General features: G+C 46.5%; 1 protein-coding gene across 2 annotated transcripts in view; it reads right to left on the bottom strand.

Moving 5' to 3' along the window:
• Window positions 1–25,263, bottom strand: part of LOC119462588 (solute carrier family 41 member 1) — a 520,047-nt gene that overhangs the window by 232,991 nt on the left and 261,793 nt on the right. For both annotated transcript variants that reach the window (XM_049672745.1, XM_037723922.2), the window contains 3 exons: window positions 22,180–22,251; window positions 20,371–20,515; window positions 717–863 (listed from right to left, as the gene is read on the bottom strand). In XM_049672745.1, the coding sequence (XP_049528702.1) occupies window positions 717–863; window positions 20,371–20,515; window positions 22,180–22,251 (364 nt within the window). The remainder of the gene's footprint in view (window positions 1–716; window positions 864–20,370; window positions 20,516–22,179; window positions 22,252–25,263) is intronic.

Consider the following 25,263-nt stretch of genomic DNA (forward strand, 5'->3'; position numbering starts at 1 on the left):
TTCACCATTTTACCATCCATTCGGCTGCCACCCTACTCTGCCCTTTGACACCCCCCATTGCTTCTTTCCTCGACGAACACTGCCACTGAATATGCTCAAGACGTCTGCTCGTGTCTAGTCGCGCAGAAGATCCGGTACGTCAGCAGACATCTGGACGTCGATTACCGCCTGGCTACGTTGTGCTCCTATGAACATCTTGTCACCGCATCGTCTTGTCTGAAAAGTTGATGCCGTACTACACCAGGCCCTACATGATATTGCGTCAGCTTGGCGATGCCAACTACGAGATTGCCCCGATGGACTCGCCTGTCCCCAATGAGGTTGTGCACATGACTCCGCTGAAGCCTTACTTTGCCGCGAGTTCACGTGTCTTATAGTCAGCTCCGGGACGGTGCCTGTACAGGCGCGAGTTATGTTACGGCGCAACCGAGAGTGGCGCCAGTCGGAAGACGATTTCACGTCTGGCGGTGGAATCGGTCTCGACAGCCATCTTGTTTATGCATCGTCGCCGCTCCTCTATTTATCGTAAATACGTCTTTATCGGTGACTTCCGCGTCGTAACAATATTATGAAGAAATTCAGTCTTAGTATGTTCCTACGTTTCTCTAATAAAATTAAGGCAAGGTTCTCCTTAGCATGTGTTGCACTGAACTGCCTTGCGCAATTTCCGAAAACGATGTTATCAATCGTGTCCCCGCCCGGAAGCAGGTATGTACCTTGCAGGCGGAAGAGACTGTCGCTGATGAGCGCCAGCAGCCCCAGCGTAGTCAGGTCTCCGAGTGCAGCTGCTATCGGGATGGCCACGTTGTCCGGGTTGACGTGGCACGGACGGGACACCAGCACCACCGAGATCATCACGCCGCCTGCGACCAGCGTTTTAAACCACGATTAAACGATGCATACACGGGGCAAGCACAGCCACTGTGAAAGAAGCGGCACTTTTCATTTCTTGCGATCATGGATACAAGCACGCGTGCGTCTACGCGATACGCAGTAGAAAAGTTTAGTACAGTTACTACTCTGGTGGTACGATTGTCCAGCTACCACGGGAAAGATGGGCAGTGCATGGTTTTGCCTGATCTTCGTGCTTCCGGCGCCCTCATAGGGTCATTTATTACGCTTTATTTTATTGCCTTAGCCTTTTGCTGCTTACTTCAGCCATTCCTGACTTTATGTGCATATATATATATATATATATATATATGTAGTGTGTGTGTGTGTAGTGTGTGTGTGTGTGTGTGTGTGTGTGTGTGTGTGTGTGTGTGTGTGTGTGTGTGTGTGTGTGTGTGTGTGTGTGTGTGTGTGTGTGTGTGTGTTTACAGGGTATCCCAGCTATCACGCAGCACAATTTTAAAAAAGAGGACTGGCGTTACGCGACGGACACCTAGTGCGTATTGTTTCCGGCAGTGTAGTAGCCGACAGTAATTTTTTTACTTAGACCTAATTAGTTCATTGTAATTAATTATCTAACTCGAGAAATACTCTACTAATTATGAAAGTCTCAATGAGAAAATTGTAGAGCAACATGAAAAACTCCCGATACAGCTTTCTGTTGCTCAATACGTGATATATAAATGTGTTTTTCCGAGTGTGAAAGAAGCCCGCGAATACACGCAGAATTGCCGCGCGACAGACCGTTCGAGGCACTTTGCGTGCCTCGAAAACCAGGTGGGCTGTATCAGTTGCGCTGGCATCTGTGATCACTGCCGCGCGTCGGTTTGCTGCAGGTACCGCGCTGCTCGATCGCCACGCTTATGCTTTGACATTTGGTTATAAGCACACTGCACCGCACCAGATCCAATAAATTTTGCATGATTGAGTTGTTCAGTTGCGTCGGAAGCGTATGGAGTAACCACCGCATATCTACCAACCACTGACACGCGTCGTCGGGCCGCCGGCGCCTGGTTCTAAGCATTGCCTGACAGCTACGTACGCGCCTGCTTTCGCTAAATGAGGCAACCCTCAACCGCGAAACGTAATGGTGAACACATTCAATCGACGATATGGTCACATGTGCCCAGCAATAACAATAAAATATACCGCTGACTAACACACCAGGTCTCGACGAAGCAGACGCGGCAGCCGCCGCTACCGACGACGAAACACCACATCCACTGCCTGGGCTTGCTGTTGCCATGTCACACTACACTGAGCGCTCACGCGAACACGTGAAACATGTAACAAGTCAAGCGGCACAAGACAAGCGAAGCGGAAGAAAACAATCGAAATAATGCGCGGCGAAGATCACACAACCCAAGTGTGGCCGGCCTGCTCTCGCAAGGCGCACAGTCCAAAATGGCGGCATAACATGTCCTGACGCTAGACGTCGCCCGTGTCGGCTAATGGCACTGCTCAAACGTGGGTTTGTAAAAAGGTCTATACACTACATGAGGCGGTCGCTGGAAAATACTAGCGAGTCGGCTGCTCTTGTTTCATGATGTTGAAATGGCGGTCGAGAATAGCATTCAGCCGTGGGGCACCGGTGGTGTAATTTAGGACCAAGTTCGGATCCGATTGTGTATTGGTCCTGTTCATCATTTCTCCCATTATGTGTGCTCGATCTAAGGTGCGGGCGCGTTCAATTGCAAAGTGTGCTACTTATGGAGGATATTTCTGGCCTACAAGCGCACATTTCAGTTCCTCCGCGTGTCTCTCAAATTGTGTAGATTCGCAACAGATTCTTCTGTGAGCCTGGAAGTAGGGGATGCTTATTTTGCAGTGGCTGCTATAGAAACGCAGATATTGCTGTCGGCTTTTTGTACAGGGACGTGGAAATGCGGCCGCCACTCAGTGACGTCGAGGAAGTGAACACTATCCTGGGAGAAGTTGCGCGTGAAGCTGGGTGCAAAGAATTGAAATTGGAAAGAGATTTTGTTGACCGTCGGCCCACACACAAAAAATATCATCCAGGAATCGCTTGTAAAATATTGGTTTTATGGCTCAATTTCTGAGAAAGCGGATTTCTAACGATGCCATAGAGATATTACCACAATTTGGCGCCATCTTCTTTCCCATGGCGGTTCCGTTTATTTACTGATAATGCTTGTTGTCGAACTCAAAGTGATTATATTTAAGTACTAAATTTAGAATAGTCTCAATTGTATATTTCTCTAAGTGGCTAGGTTGGCTGGAGTCAGCGTAGGCAGAAACTGTAGACGCTATGCCCTCGGCTTGGGCTATGTTGGTGTGCAAAGATGCGACATCCATAGTGACCATGTAACTCCCCGCCGGTACCGTCAGGTTTGATACCTCCCGAAGAAAGTGATTTGTATCTTTAATGTACGAAGGGAATGAAGATGAGATGTCCTTAATGAAAATGTCAATGAAGCTGGATATTTTCTCAGTGACTGTTCCATTGCTGGACATGATAGGCCGGCCCCGATTGTTCACAAATTCACAGAGTAAACAATGCTGGCCGACCTATATATATATATATATATATATATATATATATATATATATATAGTCATGTCAGAAGAAGCCAGATACAATGAAACCAACGACAGCATAGGCTTAGCTTCCTACCTAGGCGTATCTACCGGGGAGCAAGGGGGGCACGCCCCCCCCCGCTCTCAATAGTGGGGAGGGGGCAAAGCAAACCATTTGCCCCCCCCCCCCCTTCACTTGTGAAAGCGGCCACTTTGGCTGCACGCTGGAGAGTCCAGGAAAACCACAGCAGAAGCTAAATTTTCTTTCTAAATAGAGTGACCACGTATGTAATGCTTTTATTTACTGCGTATCCCCTGTTTGGGCAGCGAGCACTGTCTTTTGTGTCTCCTCGCGACACGCTGTAGCGGACGACGCGCGGGATTCGCCATATACGCTCGCGTTGCGGAGAATGCCTGGCGCTGGGCAGTTCCCGCCCTAACAAATGTCAGCTTGCGCTACTTGCATCATGCCTAGCTTTTGGAGCCGGTAAATCTGTATTTGAAAACACAATAAGCTTGCCATTTTAACCCTGCTGGCGAGGGGTAGGTCCGTATAAACAATTATAATCAGCCGCGCCTAACGACTGATGTGCCTTACACGAAATCGTTGGGTTATGAAATGCTGGAACTATTTAATCTCTGTCCAGAAATAGCCTAGCCATCTTTGCACTCTCAGTATTTTATCACCATCAAAAATATAATTAAACCTCTTACAGGTATATTTGTAGAATTTCACTGTGTGATCACGACTTATTGTAGACATGTTCGTGAAAATGATCTTGGTCGAAGGTCATTTCAATACCAATAGAACGCCGACTTTAATTTTTTCTAAAGGCTTGTGTCATTTCTCACCTTTTCGATGTCATTTTCAGTCTGTTTCCAAATAAGAGCTGCACTATTACTTGTTTCCCGACAGCAGCACAACAGCAGATGTTTCATAATGTGAAAAAAATTAGGGCCACTATTTCGTGGCGTGTATCGAAATTCTGCACTGCGTAGGTTGCTTATGTGCTCCCGAAAACAGTTACTGAATAGTCTCTCCCAATTTTTATTCGTTATACACGGCATTTAGTTGTTTCTAGGTAAACCACGGCCGCTGGATGCAAGCGCACACGGTGCGGCCTGCCGCGCGCTCTGAAAACGACGTGAGAGGGCGTAGTTTTCCGTGCCACCGCCGCGGCGCCACCGGAGGGGGACAGATGTTGCGAGTAGGGTGCCTCGATGCCAACGCCGCCGTTCAGGGTGGTGCCATCCTTTGACCGCACCCGCGCCGCCGCTTTCTCGCTGCGACGCCATCTTGAGTCACAGCGAGCGGTTGCGAGTGCTTAGTGCCGGTGCTTAATTCGAGACACAGTGCGCGTGGATGCTTCGCTGACGCTTCTACTTGCTGGACAATGTTCAGCCGCATGAATGACAAGCTTGTCAAGTGCATCGAGTCGACATGACGGGCTGTTGTGTTCCAAAGTGCACCGGATCGACGCGTAAAGGGCTTCGTTGTTTACGCTTCCCCCGGGACCCAGAGCGAAGGAAGAGATGGGAAGCCCAAGTAAAGCGGTATCACTGGAAGGCAACGGATAACTCCTACATTTGCGAAGTAAGTGTCAAGAAAGTTTAGACTATCGCATCGTGTTTTTCATAAATAAGAAAGTATTCTCTGATCCTCGCTCACGTACCTACGTTCGCTCAAGAACTAACCACTGCACCGATGCTGTCTGAGCGAGCGCGCGTCGCATAGGCTTTTGCCGTTTTGATCAGCGCAGTCTATGCGAGTAGTACCCTTATTTTAAGAACTGACGAAAATGCTTCGCCGCGAAACAGCCTTACATTAGCTACAAATCGTCATGTAAACCACCTATTTTACTTTTTCACGGGAAGCACACATCGTGTGTCTCTTGTTTTTTTTTTTCCCTCAGTTTCTTTTTTCGCTACTGGTTATTTGGGACTAAAGAACGCAGTGCTTCTTCTAGGGAGAGCGGCTGTTGTGTACGTGGCAAGCGAAGCATTGTGATTTTCTCTATTCTCAGCAGATATCTTGCAGATCTCAGGTTGTTACGTTATATAGCTGATTTTTTAGACGAATATATTTGTAGCGTGGTGCTCGTAAGCCGATGGTCATTCGTGCTCATTCCCGATCGTAGTGGGTACTCTGACGGTCTTTAAATGCCTGTGCACGGTATGCCCAGGTGTAGTAGAGTTAAGGGGCATCATGGGACCAAAATGTTTCGGCGCTTTCTGGCATGGTGTCTGTTGTAGCCTGTGCATTTCTTCGAAACGTGTGAAGCGAGGTAATACAGCATTATTTCTGCGAAAATTTATTTTTAAGCACGGTAATGGGTTCTCTGTATTTACAAGGCAACTTTTCATATCAATAATCACTTTTGTTGTTTTACTTGTACTTAGAAACACTTTGAAGTGGACCAGTACGAGGGAAATCGACAGGATGGGCGCCGTCTGTTAAAGTCAACAGCCCTAAATTATCATGGACTATATTTTCGAAGTGAAAAACATTGCTAATCTGTATTTGACTGTCTTAGTTTCATTTACGGTTTTTGTACGCGATATGTATGCAGTGTTGTTTATTTTTTCAATGTAGTTATCAGTGTTCTAATGGTTATTTATAAAATGTTCTGTACTCGCCATCGATGTGTTTGGCTGATGCGACGTATTCGATGGTAGCTGATGTATTCTGGCGGGATATCTTGCTTATTATTACCCGCGGTTGCGTTTTCTTGTTTGCATTCTTGTTTTCGATTTATATTGGGTGTAATAAGGTTGATGTACTCACTTGAACCCCCCCCCCCTCCATGTAATGAATAAATTAAAAAAAAAAGCTCTCACTATCCCGAATTGTGTGTCGAGCCTACCTTGCGAATTTTTTTTTATCTCGTCTTTCAACATAACCTTCAAGCGCCACACAGTACATATAATTTTTCATGTACATATCTCTTTCATGATTGATTGTACTAGACATTATAAGTAAGTGTATTTTGTGCATCGCTTGGTTTCTTGTGTGTACTACGCAAGATTGACACAGACAAGTTACGTTACATGTTTCTCTACAGCACTAACTAAACCTTATTTTCACATCGCAGTTATTTTTACACCAGCTTAATCCTGTCAGCACACAGTTTTGTGGGCAAAAAAAAAGCAAAATTGCGCGTAGATATCGTCAAATAATTGCAACGAACGCGAAGAGCACGCGCAACGCAAGGGAAACTAACCGCCGTGCGCGAGTGGCTGGCTACGGTAAAGGAGGCGTGACGTGTAAACCAAAATACAACAGCGAAAGAGTAAACTTCCACACACAGGGGGTCGCAAACCTTATATACCAAGCATCGAAGCGCAAAAAAAAAAATAGTGCGTATTTCAAACATACGCACGGCATATTAAATGTAAATTGAATTAGGCAACTTGGGGCATGATCCCGGCGCCATACATTTACGTCTTGGACCTTCGACGAGTTAACGGCTATTGGTTATAAAGATGTGCAGATGCGCTACCGATAAAAAAATCCTCATCAAGGCAAAGCGCTTGGAAGTGCGCCGCGAGTAACACTATTTATGAACGCAAGCGTAGCTGAGTCTCAGCTCGTGTGACTCAATATGGCGGCGCCAGCGGGGTTGTCTCCACCCTGGACGGCGGCGCTGGGCATCGAGGCACCCTAGTTGCGAGTGCCCGTGAGATGAAATGCGCGGCGCGCTGCTGTAGCTTTGCTCGAGCGCGTGCGTCGTTGCGCCACGCGCAAAATATTCTTTTCAAAGCCACCTAAAGTACACAATGGTTCTTTACGACTCTTCCTAATGACAGCTGCAGCTGTATGGGAATTTCTCTGCTTGCGCTGTATGCCCGAGATCAAAGAAGTAATCACGGGCATGTTTTCCCGGTATCCAATAGAATCTCAGGTAGCGGTTCTAGAGGTGTTATACCTTGCCTAACAGATCAAAATTATCCATTTGTGTCTTAATATGTTTCACCATTCAAGTTTATTAATTACAATCAGATAAAAAACACTTAGGAAATTACAGTTGCTGCTACTTACTTAACATCAAATATAAGCAAACACTTATTTTTTCCTGAAGCTGTCTCTAAACACGATGATAGTAGATATGATGAAATATCCCGTACCACAGCCACAAACTAATGCTCCTCATGTGTGTGCGACCATCTCGCCGAAATGAATTCGCGTAACCTAAAAGAAATCTTACCGCAAGATAACTTTCATTCCACTCAGAATTCCAACAGTGAATATGAAATACGGACAAACGACACCAAGTGAATTTATTGAATAGCAAGTTCCCGCTCTTCAGTGTTCGTGTTGCTTCCTTGTCTTTTGCACTGCACACGTCTTTACATCAAGCCCACTGACTCGCGTCACAGTCTCAACACTTTTCTTTTTATTGGTTTTTGCACCAGCTTTAAAAGACGCTGAACCAACGTTGCCAGAATTGCAGAGCAGAGGTAGAAGTAACTTCCTCAAAAGTATTTCAGAAATTTTCTTGGAATGCTCCGGATCGTTCGCTTCGCACATCGAGGTGGGACACCGGGTGTAGCGCGGCAGCAGAGCTGAGAGGAGCGACGTTTCCGCTCCTTCTCACCTCCATTGGTTTCATTACTCTGTTGTCAAAGTTGCACGTGAGCTGGCACATGCCGATGAGCCAGATATTTTAGATGCTTGCTGTCCAGGTTTTTCATCAACCCATAAACTGCCTCCATCGGGTTTGACACTTGCAGGTGTTCATTGCATTGATGGCACAAAAGTTGGGAAGTTCAAGAAATTAAGATTAATCAATAAAGCAATGAGCGGCACTACTTTTGTAAAATTAAGCAATGAGCCATGGAGGTTTGGTGTTTCGCAAGAACAAAAATTGTTTCTGTTTTGCTTAACAAATGTGTCTGACAATGCAAAAAAATACTAAGGATGTCAATTGCAGCTCACGTGGTTCAACGAACCAATCCTTTCAGATCACGTAGCCATTAAAACATTCGAGTTCATACCTTTTCATCACAGCGCGAGCCAGGTAGCCAGCCAAAAAGCCAATTGGAGCAATTTCGAGCTCATAGCCAACAGGTATTACACAAAGGGTTGAAAGTCCTCTGAGGGTAAATCACAGAAGGCGGTTTGCAACCCGAGGTGCTGCCATTTCATCTTGCTCTGAGCCAGGTCCCATGTCCACAAGGCCAAAAACTTTGTCCACTTGACGACCACATATAACTTTTTGTTGTATTGACATTTAGTCAATAATAAGGAAGCACATTCGCTACTGCTCCACAACCAAGCTTTCTCTCACCAAACGCAGGCGCTGTTTGATCAAGGGGGTTATCGCCTGTTGATTTACCCACGTACTTTTGCAACGTGGTACGACAGGGAAGCTTGAAGAGAGCCCTCGACCGGACGTGACTGTAGCCTTCCAGAGAACACATTTCCTTAGGATAGCCTCGCTATATGCTGGATATTTCGCATGAAAGTTTACTTCATTTTGAATTAACAAAGCCGCTTTCTCGTCTTGTTCGGCCGCTGTTAGGACGGTCAAGAACTGCTGAATTTCTTTACTCTCACCGTACGCTCTCAGACGCTCGCGTGTTTCATCGCAGCCGTCTTGAAGCGTCTGTAGCGCCTTTTTGAGGCGAAAAAGTTTCATCTCGAGCCGATGAATAATTTTCTTTGACTTCTCCATCATGCCGTCAATGTCGGGATCGGTTTGCGATGCAGCATTCAACACCAAAGCGTTCTATGCACTGTTTGCCCTTGCAGTTTCAGTAGCGAGTTCAATAATAGAACCGTGAATTTCGCCTTCCGATTGATTTATCGCGCAGCAATCTCCACTTTCACTGGTCACTTCACTTTATTCATCTGGCATAATTAGCGACACACATTTTCGGGGATTTTTTATACCTGTTTGTGTATTGTCTTTTCTCATGTATGCCGGATAACTTGGAAAACCTGAAGGAACTGCAGTCGGAAGCAAGACCCTATACTTTGTTGTCTTGCGGTAATCATCTTCTTTAAAATGCAGGGAACACGCCAGTCGTTAGGCTCCCACTTGCTTGCTTTGCCACTGGAACCTTGTCGTGAGATGTTCCCTTATGAAAAAATTTAATGTCTTTCTATAGAGAGGCTGATGTCTTTATGCAACAGAATCATTTGAGTGGCTAATGACTGTCTAATGCACTTTCTGATGTATTCCTAATCTGAGTCTATTACAAATTGGCCACCGTATTTCTATAGAGTACCTGATGCATGAGTTTCTGATGTGCACCTGACGCATGAGTTTCTGATGTGCATCTGACGTACGAGTTTCTGATGTGCACCTGATGCATGAGCTTCTGATGCGTTTCCTAATGACATGCAATTGAACGTTAACATTAGGTTGACATTAAAGGCCACAATGCAGATATCTGTATTGCTGGTCATGCAAGCGAATGTTTGCAGTACACAGGTCAATAGATATTTTTTTTTGGTTCATTGCTATTCTAACACAGTGCATTAGTAACCCTTCTGAATGCCTGCACACTTGGCTTTCTATGCACTACATTAATATTCCTCAATTTGCATGGCACAAATCATCAACATGAAAGTATGGTCACTACAAAGAGTTGTAATGTAAACTCCAGCAGGCCATTTCTGGCAATGAGTGACTATCCATCGTTCTATATATGTGAGTCTACTCATGCCCATCAATCTTGGATGCCTAGCGATGCAGGCATTTGGATACAAATGCTGCATTGTTGAGCCAGCTATAAATTACACAGGGTAATAAATGAGCAGATGTATATATAGTTGAGTTGGTTCATATTTATTTAAGAATGTGCTGACATAGAAATTGCAAACATGACTAGATAGCACATACGGGGTGTTTTTTTTAGTTGCACCAAATTTTTGAAATTAGAAAGATGTGAATCTTGATCACGTTATCTTTACCATTCAAGTGTACTTTACCATTAAAGTGTACTAGATACATAGCAATTTCAGCACTTACATGCATAATTACCAAAGTTACACTAATTAATTTTCTAATTATCAACAATAGGTAGCTACAGCAAATGAGTACTGAGTACAAATGAGTACTACCTATCCCAACAGTCAAATTTTGAATAGCGGAGTTCATGTGGGAGCTACGCGAACAATTAGTTCCCCTTGGCAGGCTCCTTAAAACCGAAACTGGCCGCAAAAAGAGCGTCTGTGTCGCCCCCCCCCCCCCCCCCGCCTTTCGTCACGTCTCCGCCGGTCCAGCCCAACGAGCAGCTTGCATTATCTGCTGGCTGTCTGCAGCGTTGGCCTAGCGCTTCTATGACGGTGGGCCGCCAAATTTACTTCATTCTATTGGGCATCATGTTGCGCTGTAGCACCAACCCTGCTCCTTAAATTGGGCTTTTAGATACTGCAGGCACGGCATCATATCAGTCTGTAGCGTCGACTGCGAACGCCGCAGATAGCAAGGAAATAATGCAAGCTGCTCGCGGGGCCGGACTGGCGCTTACCTCGGAGATGTTACGAAAGGCAGGGGGGCGGTGACATCGACGACACAGACGCTCTTTTTGCGGCCTAATTCGGTTTCAAGAAGCTTGCCAAAGGGAACTAATTGCTCGTGTAGCTCCCACATGAACTCCGCTATTCAAAATTTCATCGTTGGGATAGGTAGTGTCGACGACGGGCCCCAAAGTACTCATTTGCTGTAGCCACCTATAGTTGATAATTCGAAAGTTAATTAGCTTAACTTCACTAACTACACACTTAAGTGACTAAATTGCTCTGTATTTAGAGGCCGCCAATCCGTACACTCGAATGGTAAAGCTAACGTGACCAAGGTATATATTTTTCTAATTTTAAAAATTTGGTGCAGCAAAAAAAAAACAGCCTGTATTTACAGGACCACCTGCTTTCCAGTCTACTTAATCTCCCTGCTTAGCATGGAGGACAGGCTGCTTTTGAGCTGCACATTTGTCGTCCTGAACTTGCTGGAGGATGTAACCTGCAAGAAACAAGATGAAAATTTAGCATAGCATTGCAGCACACTAGCAGAACAATACTAACTTTCTATATCATCCGGTGGAACATGTGAACGAACAGATGCTGAAGTCCAACCAATGTCAGATGCATGGTGCCGCCATTATTTATGGCTGTGCACGCGAAGGTAGCGAGAGTGTGTCCCCTGGTGGTCAGACGTGCGGAGTGCCTTAACGGGAAGAGGAATGGCGCATGGCAAAATTCCCGAACGACCTGCTAGTGTGTGCATATGTTTGTGAATGACCAGGTGCGTGTATAGTGCACTGCGTGTGTGGGTCCACTTGCGCAGCCCTGAAAAAGCAAGGGGTGTGCGATAATGGACCAAGAGGCACAGCAATGGATAGTAGTGTGCAATACGAGCTAGAGCTAATTGAGTGGATGTGCACACATGATGTGTGTTGTAAATTATACCTTTTTTAAAAAATGTATTGTAATGCAGTTCTAATTACATTTACACTTTTCTACTTACTGTGCACTTATTTTGGTCATGGCTAACATTTACTAGCAAATAATTATAAAATTGCAGCACCTTTGTAGACACTATTTACAGAAAAATGTATAGCTAAAATTTCATTTCTTTACGAACAATATTTTGCATAGGCCCCAGTAAACAATGCGCTGTGCAGTTTGTTTTAGTTTAGCTGCACCAAAATTTTCAAAATTGCCTGTGGCAGATAACACAATTCCAATCTTTGACCTAAACTACTCAATTAGACAGCCATTACTTCCATGAGAAATCAAAATGCCTAATTGAAAAATTAAAATAATTATGCTAATTAACATTTTAATTAATTCCAATACAGCACATATTTCTATATACGAATTATAGCTTGCAGGTTCGCAAGTCGATCCACTTGGAACGAATTTTTGGGACTGAAGCAGTTTCGAGATAATTTTCAAAGTGTCCGACGAAATGAATGGGCGTTCCAGTTAACTTTTTAAAGAAAACGCTGTTTTCTGCATTGAAGCACAAAAGTAACTGGAACACTAATGCATTTCGTCAGACACTTTGAAAGTTAATATCTTGAAACTAGCGCAGCCCAGAAAATTTGTTCGAAGTGGATACACCTTGGAAACTCATTAGCTACAGTTTGTAGATTAAGATATGTGCCGTAAATAATTAATTAGTTATTTATTGTAATTTGGTTAAATATTCAATTAAGCATTTTGATTTCTTACGTAAGTAATGGCCACCTCATCGAGTAGTTTAGATCAAGGATTAGAACTGTGTTATCTGCCTACAGGCATTGTTTTTAATTTGATGCAGCTAAAATAAAACACCCTGTATATAAATATAGTAGTATTTTTACCAAAGTTTAGGTGCTAATAGAGCACTGTAGCAGCTGCTTGGTTCATGACTTCAGGACAAAAAGTACTGTGCTAAGCAGACGAGGACGAAGTTAGACAAGGAATGACATTACAGGCGCCAACTTCCAACTGTTTATTCGGCAGAAAACACGCCGTTTTATACATGACACCGTCCAAAGTAATCATAGTAAAAATAGACGAACAGGAGTGAAGGGATCCAACAAGTGGTCGTGAGGCAGTGATCATCACAGTAGAGAGGAATGCAAAGGTTACATCAGGGACCTAAACTGAACTATGAGGCAAGCACATAGGAACACGCGTCCATTACAGGCTCAAATCAAGTGGCATACAAACACGACAGCTGCATGTTCTAATCTTGGAGGTGATTACAGGCTATCATTAAGAACGACAATTCTTTGTCACTTAATATTATTGACTGCGTGCTAACACACTGACTGCCTGCTCTATTTATTAAGAACGCCTCGATTATTTCCATTTCAGTGCGGTTTCTTGCTTTCCTTAGAAAGGGCATTTGCTCCAGTTGTGGCGCACAACCACAGCACCTGCAGTGCGCGCCCGTGTTGCTGTTGACCACCAGCATGTGTATTGGACAAATAGGACGATGCTTCAACGATCGTGCAAGAGAGCACTGGTTGGTGGTCAACAGCAACACGGGCGGGCACTGCAGGTGCTCTGGTTGTGTGATTTTTGAGCCTGTAATGGACTCGTGCTCCTATGCGCTTGCCTGATAGTTCAGTTTAGGTTCCTGCTGTTACCTTTGCATTCCTCTCTACTGCGATGATCACTGCCTCACGAGCCCTTGTTGGATCCCTTCACTCCTGTTCGTTTACCTTTACTATGACTACTTTGCACAGTGTGATGTACAAAACAGCGTGTTTTCTGCCGAATAAACAGCTGGATGTTGGCGCCCATATATGTCATTCTTTGTCTAACCTCGTCCTCGTCTGCATCGCGCCGTAATTTTTGTCCTCAAGCTTATGGCAATCATCACAGAGAATGACAAGACTATTTGAATAAGAAATTTAATAAAGGTACTTTTTGTTTTAAGCAAAAGAAATCTTTAAGTTAAGAAACTGGATTGATGTGCACTGCGCTAAAATGCAGGAGAGTTTCACTCCACCAAAATTGAGGGCACAACTATGTAGTTACAGAATGCAATATTGCGGTTTGGCTACACTTGGTCTTGCCAGCAAGCTTTTTTGTAGGAACACTCAAAGAGGTGTATATAACAAACATCAACACACATTTTCCCACAAAACTGTTTAAGTCATTGCATCCAACTATTCCATATTTCTGCAAGAAACACCGGTGCTGTTTATTTCGAATAATTAAAATTACTGCTGAATGTAGAGAGGCATATCATTCCAAATAGAGGTGGGATGGTTCATAAGGAATACATTAAAATCCTCATTCCTGCACATTGTGTGCACTGAGGCAGCTCAGGTAAAATTGTGCGTATACATCACGAATATTAAAGCTTGTTACAGCCGCACCACACTACAACAAATGCTGCGATGACAAAATTTCCGCCATAAACATTTTCTATTCACCATCAGCTGCCCACACATGATAGAGAGAAAAATGTATCATTACAAATTGCTATCAGTGAGCCATTTCTGCTTCGACAGTTCTCACAAACACGACCAGTTAGGGAAGGGGCGCTCGTTCAGGACTTCGCCAAGGATCAATGGACCATGGCAACTCGACAATTTAGCAAGGGCTGATGATTTTGCGACGGTTGGCGTGGAATGACCCACACAAATGGCGGCTTTCCTTCATGAGAGTGCAAAGGTGGTTTCCGCTTGTGAGCCTCATCTACAGAAATTATGAAAGTACGCTACACTGCCCGAAAGTACAACTTTCCCATGCAGTATTATTCAGTCTTCACAATGAAAATAATACATACCAATTACAGCATTCAGGTGAACTGGATCCAATCCCTCCTTCACTGGGTCCTCCTTGTGCCTGTTACTGCCCTTTTCATAAAGGCTCTTGCCCTGAACCTCAGCCTCCCCAATGCGGTCGTGCATTGCCGCCATAGGACTTGAGGCCAGATAAGATCGTTCACCTATTGTCACCCACAGTGGAAAATTGACACAAGAAATCAGTGAGGCATACCGCATAAATAACGCATGTGTGAGCCAGACCCATTATTAATGCGTGAAAAAGGCCATCCTTTGTAGATAAGCAGACATAGACTAATTTCTATCCCTTTTTACTTTTTTCTATGCAAATACTGTTTTAATGTAAGTACACATCCAGTCTTACTTTATTTAATCCTTCCATCAAAATGCCAGTTGTTAGCCGAGGTCAAGTTGTATATTTCCCTTCCCCTCCCTGTGTATACAATATAGAAACTTCATTTGACTGGAAAATATGTTAAGGAGCGGTGTTCAAAGCCCTCAGTCCAGGACCCCACTGGCCTCTGCAGCCTGCCTGTGTAAATTTTGTCCTGAAAAGTTAAATGAACTGACCGGCATGCTCAAAAGGACACTACAAATTTGACCTAGTGGACACGGCTGGTTCTCAGAAAATGTACAAATACAGTGATGGGTATCCGTCGGCATACTGTAGTAATAGTGGGTGCAAGCTAGCTTTGACATTGCTGGAGTACTTCAGCTGTTACACGGCTATACCTTCATATTTCAGTTTCAGAGAAATTCAAGCTCATCAAATGTGTATTTTCCAGTGGCAATTATTCTGAGAACAAGACAGAAATAATTGTAAATAGCAATGTTAAACAAAGGTATGCACGCTGTATGCTTAGACCTGTGGCATATTTGACACACTACACTTCGAATACTAACACGCACAAAAACTGCACATGCGTGTAGCATAAAAAGAGAAAAAATACAGAAATAAAAGCTACAGCATCGGAAACAGTTTCAAAACAATAAAACCAAAATAAGAAGTAAAATATGCTGTATGCAAAGCAAAAATAAAACTTAATTTGCAGCCAAGTGATCAAAGAGAGAAAAAAAAATACTCAACATCAGGACATGTTAGGTTTAGTTTTATATAGAACACGATAATTTGTGCATAATGTTATGAACACAAACAAGCAGTAAGTTTAATATACTTGCATAAATATTTAGCCTATTTAGTGCTCCGTTATGTAATATGTCTGTTAGCTTACACACAAATCATACCGAGATCATACTTTCAGGTACACATACACTTCATACATACCTGACGTGACATCCAGATTACACGCTGTGCTGCTGTAGCCAGGGCCACAGGTTCCCTGCCATCATGTGGACACTGCTGTGGGTCACGGCCTCACCACTACAAAATGAATTCTGTGTTAACATATATAGCACTGGCACAATAAAACTGTTATACTGTGAACACATGCAAGGTGGCAACAGAGCACAAGGTCGAGTCATTGATGAATGTCATGATAATAGGGACCCCTTCATCAAAGTAAAATTTTGAAGACGCACGCAGCAGCAGCAGCACATTACAAGAAATGTTTGTTTACATAACAATTCTAGGGTTTGCTTCCATGACTTGGTTTAAGCAACTCCCCCCCCCCCCCTATCATGTTTAGATACGTCAAAGTTATGGCAACATCCCTTGTCTTGTAAAGACAGCTCTACGAGTATGGCAAGCTGTGACTGCTTACTTTCCCCTAAAACTGCTTGTAAACCGAAAACCTGGTAAGCAGATATTATTTACTACGTCGAATAGTTTATAAGCGAAGAAACGTAATTGCAGTAAGTATTGGTGAAGAGACTGATGGGTCGTTATATGCAACTTCAGCAGAAAAGCGGGAGCGCACACACAGGTGCACATGATGAACACGATTATTTCAGAACGTAATGTCTCCCCCCCCCCCCCCCCACTCATCGTAAGAAAACGCTCATCAGGATATTCAATTGCGCATCGAGGCATTACATTTGCAAAACTAAATTCTGACAACCAGCACGCAACATGCATAAGCACAGGCGTCACTGTTGTTTCCTACGTTCGCAAGGCACCCTATGCACACACGATGAGTACGCACAACACGTGTAGTTAGCAAGCACGATTGCTTACCTTTGCAATGGCACGACGCTCTCCAAGTTGCCGGTGCTGCGTCGACGATGTTACTCCCAGCATACATGCCGCTGCGTAGTGGACGATCTGAGGCACGCTACCAATAGGAATGATTTCTTTGCGATGTCCACCCAACTTTCCACGACAAACCGACACAAAGGCCACGGCACAAAAATCGTAGGTCCATGTTTGCCTGGCGCGCCACGCATACGGCGAGTTTGCAACGAAACACAAGGTATCTTCTGGCACTTTTGTGCACGCTAACTACGTCCCATTTCATTAAAGCAAACACAAAACCACACGATCAAGCAGGTTGTTGTGGCCTCCGTGATGCCAAATATATTAACCAGTAAACTCGTATTTTCTGTCGTGTTGCGCCCAGCTACGTATATATGTTGCGAGATAAAAGAAACCACCGAACACTCCATATTTTACGCTATAGTTTATCGTAGAAAGAAATTTTATGATGTATTTTAAGTTTTAAGTTGCTTCTGCCGTCTGCAGCCAGCAAAAGCATGGCCTTAGAGATCGGGATTATGTTGTCCTTTGAAAGCCATCGCTGGGGCGTGATTTGAATGATTTGTGCACTACCTTCCTTCTAGATAACTTCCTGATGTCGTTAACGTCAACTTTAGCCCCAGAAATTGTTGGAACGATTTCTGAGGTACACATGTGCAGTGTGCGATGTTTCAGTGCGCGTTGTAACTGTCGGAAAGCATCAAAGCTACGATATTCCCTCGCTCGTGTGGCGCAGGTTACACCCGTGTCGTCCGAATCTTGCTTTCGTGTTTGTGTGCTTAATGAGCATGGGATGCGCGCCTGTCGTCCGTGCCTCCTATGTTTATGTATCGTGCGACGCACGCAGATTCCTCGAAAAAGCAATGTCTCTGCAGCTTCCATGTGTCGTATGTCAACAAGAATCTCAACCGATATCAAATCTAACGGAAAGTGAGTAAGGAAGACGGGGGAGGCAGAAATAGAAGGAGGGAGGACGCCACGGTAAATGTTATGGCGAAGTAATATGTGTGTTGATGAATTACTGGCTTTTAAAAAATTCCCTACAAGAAGTTCTCTCTCTCTCTCTATATATATATATATATATATAGAGAGAGAGAGAGAGAGAAGCGAGTGACAGAGGTAGAAATGTCAGGTTTCTTGCGGTTTGCCCCCCCCCCCCCCACTCGAGAAATGGCTGGTACGCCACTGGCTTACTATGATATGACTAATTAAAATCGGGCCCCATTCTGCAGTCGTTCATCCTTCTCATTCTTCAGTTGACGTTTCGACCGGTCCTCCGGTCAAAACGTCAGTAGAAAGATATGCCATAACGTTCGTCGTTTTTAAATGCGAAGTATTTCTTGCCGGTGGCTCTGTCCGTCCCCTCGCGGCGTCCCACACCCCCACAGCGCATGCGCGCCCCTCCCCCTCTCTATCCTTTCCTACGCTCCCCCCTTTCTCTCATCTAGGAATCCGGAGCGGCGCGCACGACAGGTGGTGCGACAGCTGCATACTCCGCTGGGCGCGCCACGGTAGTTCCGCGGCATGAAAATGACGGAGCGCGCGCGCCTCATTTCTCTCCAAAACCCCTCAAGTAGCGCCATGTTTTGAAGATTGCCGCTTTCCTCCTCTCCTGCCCGTTCTCTCGGTGCTCTGCCCTCCGATTGGCCGAATGCTGTCACGTGCTCTCGCGCGCTTTTTTTCTTGCTTGTTTTTTGCTCCCGCCACCATCGCGGCGCCAGACCATTGCGATAGGTGTATGAAGGCACCACGCATCGCGTCTCCTTTGCGCTTTTAAAGCGTAGTGTTCGCGATGTCGTGTTGCTCGGCATTCGGGTGCAGAACACGCGAAACAGACGGCAAGCGACTCTTCCGGATTCCATCTGCGAAGCGAGACGCGGCGCAGAGGAAGGTTTGGCTTCAGAGAATCAGCCGGGCTGATTTCAACCCAACACAATGGTCCCGGCTGTGTGAGGTAAGCGAGCGATTCTTCAATGATCCCTAATCTCACATGCTTCCACTTGCTGTGTGAGGCTTCGTTAGTTTTTCTCCCTCCTAAGTGCCGCATTGTTCGCGCTGCATTTGCAACTTTCGTGGCCGGATTTCATCATGTCTTCAAACGCACGTGGTTTTTGTTGACTCGGTTATACAATCCATGGCGTTGTGTTTGTGAGGCCTGTGTGGCAATATGATCCGTAAAAGCAGCCTCGCATACACCTGTAAGATGACCGCTGCCACGCTACTCAAATCCGCAAAAAAATGTGTGGAGTAGTGTAAGGTTTCCTGCAAGCGAGCGAAGCCACTAGCCTTATTATCGACGGACCGCTTCCGCCGAATGATCAGTAGCTCACTAGTCAGTGAAACCTGTAAGACAACCATATATATACAGCTGGTGGATCATTCACTCCCGCAGCGTAGTCATTGTTAGAGACCCGCTGTGCACGTTAGCTGCTGGCCAACGAGGTACTGGAGCTACTGAAACGCGGAGATGATGGCGCTAGGTCAACCAACACCGAGGTCGCACGTGGCATGGCTCAGTTAAAGCCCGACTTAGAGGCTTTAGGCTCACTGTATCACCGCTAATAGTACAGTCATCTAAGCGCAATGGCATTTATGCGTCCTCTCGTTGTTTCGGCAGCCGGTCATAATATAACGAGAAAAATTCCGATCAACATACGAGTTCAAGAGCGCGAGCGACACGTAGCCACAGCGTTTCATTCGGAGAGCGTCTGCTAATTCAGCACCGCGTAGGGGGAGCCTCAGTCGACAGAAGAGAGAGTGAACGCCGGCGCAGGAAGAGGAGAGAGGAGATGGCGCTACTTTTCTTATTGGGGGACTTTAATTCTCTCTCCTGTGCAGCGCCGCGATGAGCGCTCGGGCCGCTGCCGCGAAACCATCTCCCCGCTGCTTCGCATCCACACATGGATCCCTTCAGCGGGAGATGGAGTAATTTTTTTTTCTTTGTTGAATGTTTATATTACACGACTCTTATACACCAACCCAGCTTGGGCCACTACGTATGCGCTTGGAATTCCGTCTTTCCATCATCGCCATGGCATCGTCGTCCCCGACCCTGTTGCTCGAGTGACCATCGTGGAATATAGTCATGCATTCGTTGTCACACCACCGCCGTGATTCCGTCGTGATCACTGCAGCTTCATCATCCGACTCTCGTGATGTCTTGCAGGCTTCGTGATTGTCGTCACGCCGTGGTCGTCGTCACCCATGTACCACAGATCCCTGGCAGCTCCATGAGTTCTTCCAATTGGATCACTTTTACCTTCTTGCGCCTCGCGTTCTCGTGGCGGACGCTCTTCGACGTCGTCATCTTTCACTTATCACGCCATTCACCTCCGCGCGCGCATTTTTTGTTCTACTAACCACGGCACCGCCTCGCGCACTACACAATGCACAAGAACGCGCAGTTCTGTTCTAGAAGCCTGGTCCTCCTGTTCTGGCGTTCTGCTGCGAACCCTCGGTTCTCGACACCAACATTGCCATTCCCGAGCTGCCTGAACCACCACACTCGTAGTGTGCTCCGAATAATTCTTGTAGGAAATTCTATAGACTCACCTAGGACGAGGCTGGCAACGGAGGCGGTGACCACGCTGCTGGCGAACACAAGCAAGACGACGCGTAGTGTTACCGTGTTCGAAAGAGCCAGTGAGGTCAGTACGGCATACATGGACGCAAGGGTCCCCACCACAACGGACTGGCACTGCAAGCGCGCAAATGCACCAATTAGTCGAGTGAAAACGCTATACAAGGCATTGCATGCACACCATGGCGGTTCTGAATAGCTGTAACATAGAAATTTGATGCATCTCCTCCCAGTCCTGCTGTCTTCTTTCGGTTTTGCCTGTTTCCCCTTAAGCGCTAGAAATGCATAAATTTTCGAATAGTGCACGCGTGTCATGGGACATGCGCAAGTAACTGTTGACGAATCGACAGTACAATATTATTCCACAGGCTTTGCACGTCTCCTGTGTGCACAAACAGCAATGCCCACGCGTATTTGCCGTGGAGCACTGCACGGGCTCGGGCTTTCCTTACGGGCTCGGGCCAGGGCCAGTTTCCTTACGGGCTCGGGCCAGGCTTGGGCACGGCATGTGCTTTTTGACCCAGGCCCGGGCCAGGCTCGGGCTTTCTGGTGGTGTGCATGTAACGTGCAGCAAGTTACCTTCGCGCGTCTAGACTCTGAAAAACCTGTTGCCCCGGCACAGCTGGAAGCTAACAGTGCTACTCCAGTGTACTTCCCTTTACTTCTTCCGTCGTATTTTGCACTGTTTGAACAGAATGTAAAAGTCCAGAAAGACCGAAGTCGCCTCGAACCAAAATATGCCATTGTATTCCTTACCTAAATCAATGTAATTAATGCTTTCAGTGCGGTGCAAGCGCGTTCGCGACTTCCTGATTCTTTATAGGTAATTGCTAAAACGATGACTGCTAAGATAAGATAATTCGTCACACGGCCGAAACATGGCACTGCGTCCATCCATGATTGCACGCATGTTCTCAACCGGCCGCCTAGCAGCAGCGCATTACGCTGCACCATGGATGAACGAGAAGCTTTCTTTTCCCATTTACTCCATCCATGCGGTCCCACAGTTGCGACGCAACAGCGGAGTTACCAATGCATTGGGTTCTATGGGAGCTGTGCCGGGACCGGCCGAAAACGACGTAACAGCTGGGAAAACGCAGCACCCGGGAACGTAACAGCGGGGTTCTACTGTAACACTATACGACGCTACGATGCCATCGTGACGCTCGCTCTTCGTTTCCAATGCCTCGCGCTTGTGCGAAACGACACGCGTCCGCGCATCCGGTACCTGGTGTGACATTCCAAGGATGAGTGCTTCGAGCGCTCACACCGGTCGTGGCTGCGCTTCGACTAGAAATATGGTTGAGTGGGACAAGCGACTAGGGCGGCCCATGCTTTGCAGTGAGGCGCCCGACGTGGAAAAATACTGCGGCGGCGCTGCGATAGACGTGGATTGGACCGCATCAAGGTCGCGCCGTTGGAAACTGTTGGCGCTACTGCTCGGCAGGGTCATTCGTACTACTTCGCGCGCTGGTATTTGCGTTCAGACCACTGAAATGGTGTTCATAATTGCATATGACATGTATTTAAGTCTTACGAATAAATTCATTTCCTTCTCTTCTTTATTTTATTTTTTTAAAGCCGCTCGGTGATCTTTTTCGGTCTCGGGCCGGGTTCTGGCGGATTTCGAGCCGGGCTCGGGCCGGGCCTAAGGTATAGGGGTTGCGGGCTGGGCCGGGCGGGTAACGTAGATTATTTTCGGGCCCGGGCCGGGCCCGGGCTGAAAAAATCGGCCCGTGCAGTGCTCTAATTTGCCGTTCCACCACTTGCTGTGCGCTCACCTGCAGGAGGGTCATGTTGCCGACGGCCAGTCCAACAATGTCCCTCAGTGAATCGGCCTTGCCCAGGTTGGCCTGCGCATTGTAGTGTTGGTCGATGTCTAGTTAGATATAGCCACACGAACATAGCAGAAGAATTGAATGAATTTAGATGGTCCCCTTTAGTGTCACGGTGCCGTGACAGCTTAGCAAAAGACACCGTCAATAGCATGACGCAACAACTCTTTATTGGGCGAACTTGTGCACAGCAAAACAAGTGGCACTACATCCGGGCACGTATTGTCGGATGACTTCGCGGGACGTAGTGCTGAACCAGCCAATCAGGTCATCCGGTTTTGCTCAACCAGCTGATAAGCGCGCACTGAAAGTGATATCACCGAAAGTGACCGTCCAAAAATACGTACGCTGGTCTAGAGTGGCGCTGCTGTGATTGCGTCTGAAACGACCTCATAGTCCAGTGCACCGAATGCGTCGGAGCATCTTGTAGGGTCCGAAATAAGGTCTCAAAGGTTTTTCACCAAGTCCTCGTGGGCGCATCTGGGTACAAACTCAAACGCGGTCGCCGAGCTGCTATTCCACGTAGGGTCGTCGAAGATTGTAGCGTCAGCTGTCCGCGTTTCCTGGTTCTTGATGCGCAGGCGGCCGAGTTGTAGTGCTTGTTTGCCGCGCTGCAGATTTGCCGGTAACGTGTGGTCTTTGCCGGTGACTTATGGTAGCATGGCGTCGAGAGTGTATGCAGGGTTCCTTCCGTAAACCAGCTTGAACTGCGTCATTTGCGTTGTTTCCTGCAGTGTCGTGCAAAAAACAATAGGCAAAGGTTAAATACAGAAGAACGGCATCACTCGTCTTGTGTTCAACGTCGACGTACATACATCGCCTTAAATGTCGGTGTCAGTTTTATTCAGACGTTCGGTAACGCTCTGGGGATGGTAGGCAGTTGTCCTGCGGTGACTTGTCTGGCTGCAATAGCTCTGCAGTAAAGACCGTTTCTCTGTCGGTGATGAGGCCTTCTGAGGCACCATGTCGCAGCAGGATGTTCTCGACGAAGAATTTCGCCACTTCGGTTGCACTACCTTTCGCCAGGGCTTCCGTTTGAGCGAAGCGGGTAAGATAGTCCGTCGCCACAAAGATCCACTCATATCCGGATGTTGACGTCCTAACGGTCCACGTAAGTTCCTTCCTCTCTGCTGCTACTGTGGGCAAGGAGGCTCGATTGGTTGCAGCAATCCCACAGGCCATGTCAGGGGCGTATCCAGAAATTTTTTTCGGGGGGTTTCACCGGCCCGACCGGAGGGGGGGGGGGGGGGGCAAGCTTCTGCTTTCTTCTGCGTCACGTGATCGATAATAAATATCGGTAGTTTAAGCAGACTATATACATGTATATCAAAGACATGGGACCGCCCCCCCCCCTCGCGTGTGCGTGTGCTTGTGAAGAAATTAAGTAAAAAGTAAAGTAAGCTCAGTAAAGTACAGTAAGTACGACAGGTACAGTGGGCGTTTGGAGCAACGGTCTCTCATCGCGCCACTGAATGGACCAGTCTTCGAAAACGCATCATTGAGACGACCAGCCCGATCAGAGAAGACATCACTAATTGTTAATTTCCGTTAAGCGTAGATCGCGTCGTCCTCGTCGGGGCGAAGTGCGTTTCACAAGTCAAGGACGGCTATACGCGTGAAAATGCACGTGTGACCAGGCTATAACTACTCCCATAGCCATAGCTTGTTCGCTGCGTCTTTGCGCTAGAAAACTCAAAATACGCACAAAAACGCGTAAGGCCTTTTTTTTTCGAAGCTTTCGTCGCCCTGCTCCCTCATACGAGAGGGTTGCATTTCCTGCGGCAAGTGCACGGGCCGCTGTGTCTTCTGCTGTGTGCGAGCGTACAGCCGTCATTTGCCTTTACGTCAACAGATTCAGAATTGTACAGGATATTTCACCGCACACCATAGATATGGCGTATGTACGCATTTTAAGTAGTGCGTGCAACTCATTTCTGCTTCACTTACGCCGGTGCAAACAGGAAGCGGCCTTGTACCTCACAGAATCTCGACTGATTGGTGTACTAGTGATGCAGGAATGAACTCCGGTCTTGTTCAGTGCATGTCCACATAATGAATTTCTCAGGACGCGGGAACTCCGACGAGAACTGTCAGCGCCTGCAACAAGAGTTTACTTACGCTGTACTGCGCACAGCAGTAATTCATGCTTGTCGGCTGTCTGTTTCGTGCATTCTGTCGCGAGTCGGTGGAATTTCACTGCTGTCATCAACCCCTTCGTGTGTACATTACTGGTTTGGGATTCCACAACAAAACAGCAACTACCAACCTTCCGTAATTGCTGGTTTGGTATTCAGCAACACAACAGTAATTACCAGCCTTCCGTAGGGACGCAATCGCAAACAAGAGACGTTTCTCGCGCAGACTAAGCCTACGTTCACACTTGGGAAGCGGCAAGTGGGCGGAAAGGCCAAAGCGGCCGGAAAATTTTTTCCGCGCCTGTCCAAGTTGTTCACATTTGTTTTGCTACCGCCGCGTCCGCCGCTGCCGTTTTCACCCAGGTCCATCTAGTCTGCGTACGTTTGTCGGCGTTGTGGCGCTCATTATCGCATTATTTCGAGCGGTATGTTCATTCTTTGACCCACGTACCGTCATCAAAAGTGATCATTTTACGCAACTTCGCGTGTCATCTGCGACCTTCGGTAAATTCCTCGTTGGCGTTCCGTAATTCTTCTCACACGGGCGCGGTAGCGCTGAGTCACAGGTTGGTGCCTAGGCGTGGTAATATTTCTTTAATAGCTTTTATTTACAAGTTGTAATAACATTTCATTTTCGTATTGTCGGCGCCTCCAGGACACCAAAGGGGCAACGGGAACACCACAGCTAAAACCCAGGCTGGCCCTTGTGTTAGCGCTCGCCTAAGCCTGCGCGTCCTACGTGAGACCTACGCTCCCAATCTATCGTCGCGACGAGAAAAGCACCCCGCGACTTCTGCAACATACCGTGCACGTGCGAGGAAAATTATGGAGCGCCAACGAGGAATCTGCCTAACTATTGTCTGCCATGGAAGTGGAAGAAGAAATGGCTTTTATA

Source organism: Dermacentor silvarum, chromosome 8, assembly GCF_013339745.2.
Source record: "Dermacentor silvarum isolate Dsil-2018 chromosome 8, BIME_Dsil_1.4, whole genome shotgun sequence".
NCBI lineage: Eukaryota > Metazoa > Arthropoda > Arachnida > Ixodida > Ixodidae > Dermacentor > Dermacentor silvarum.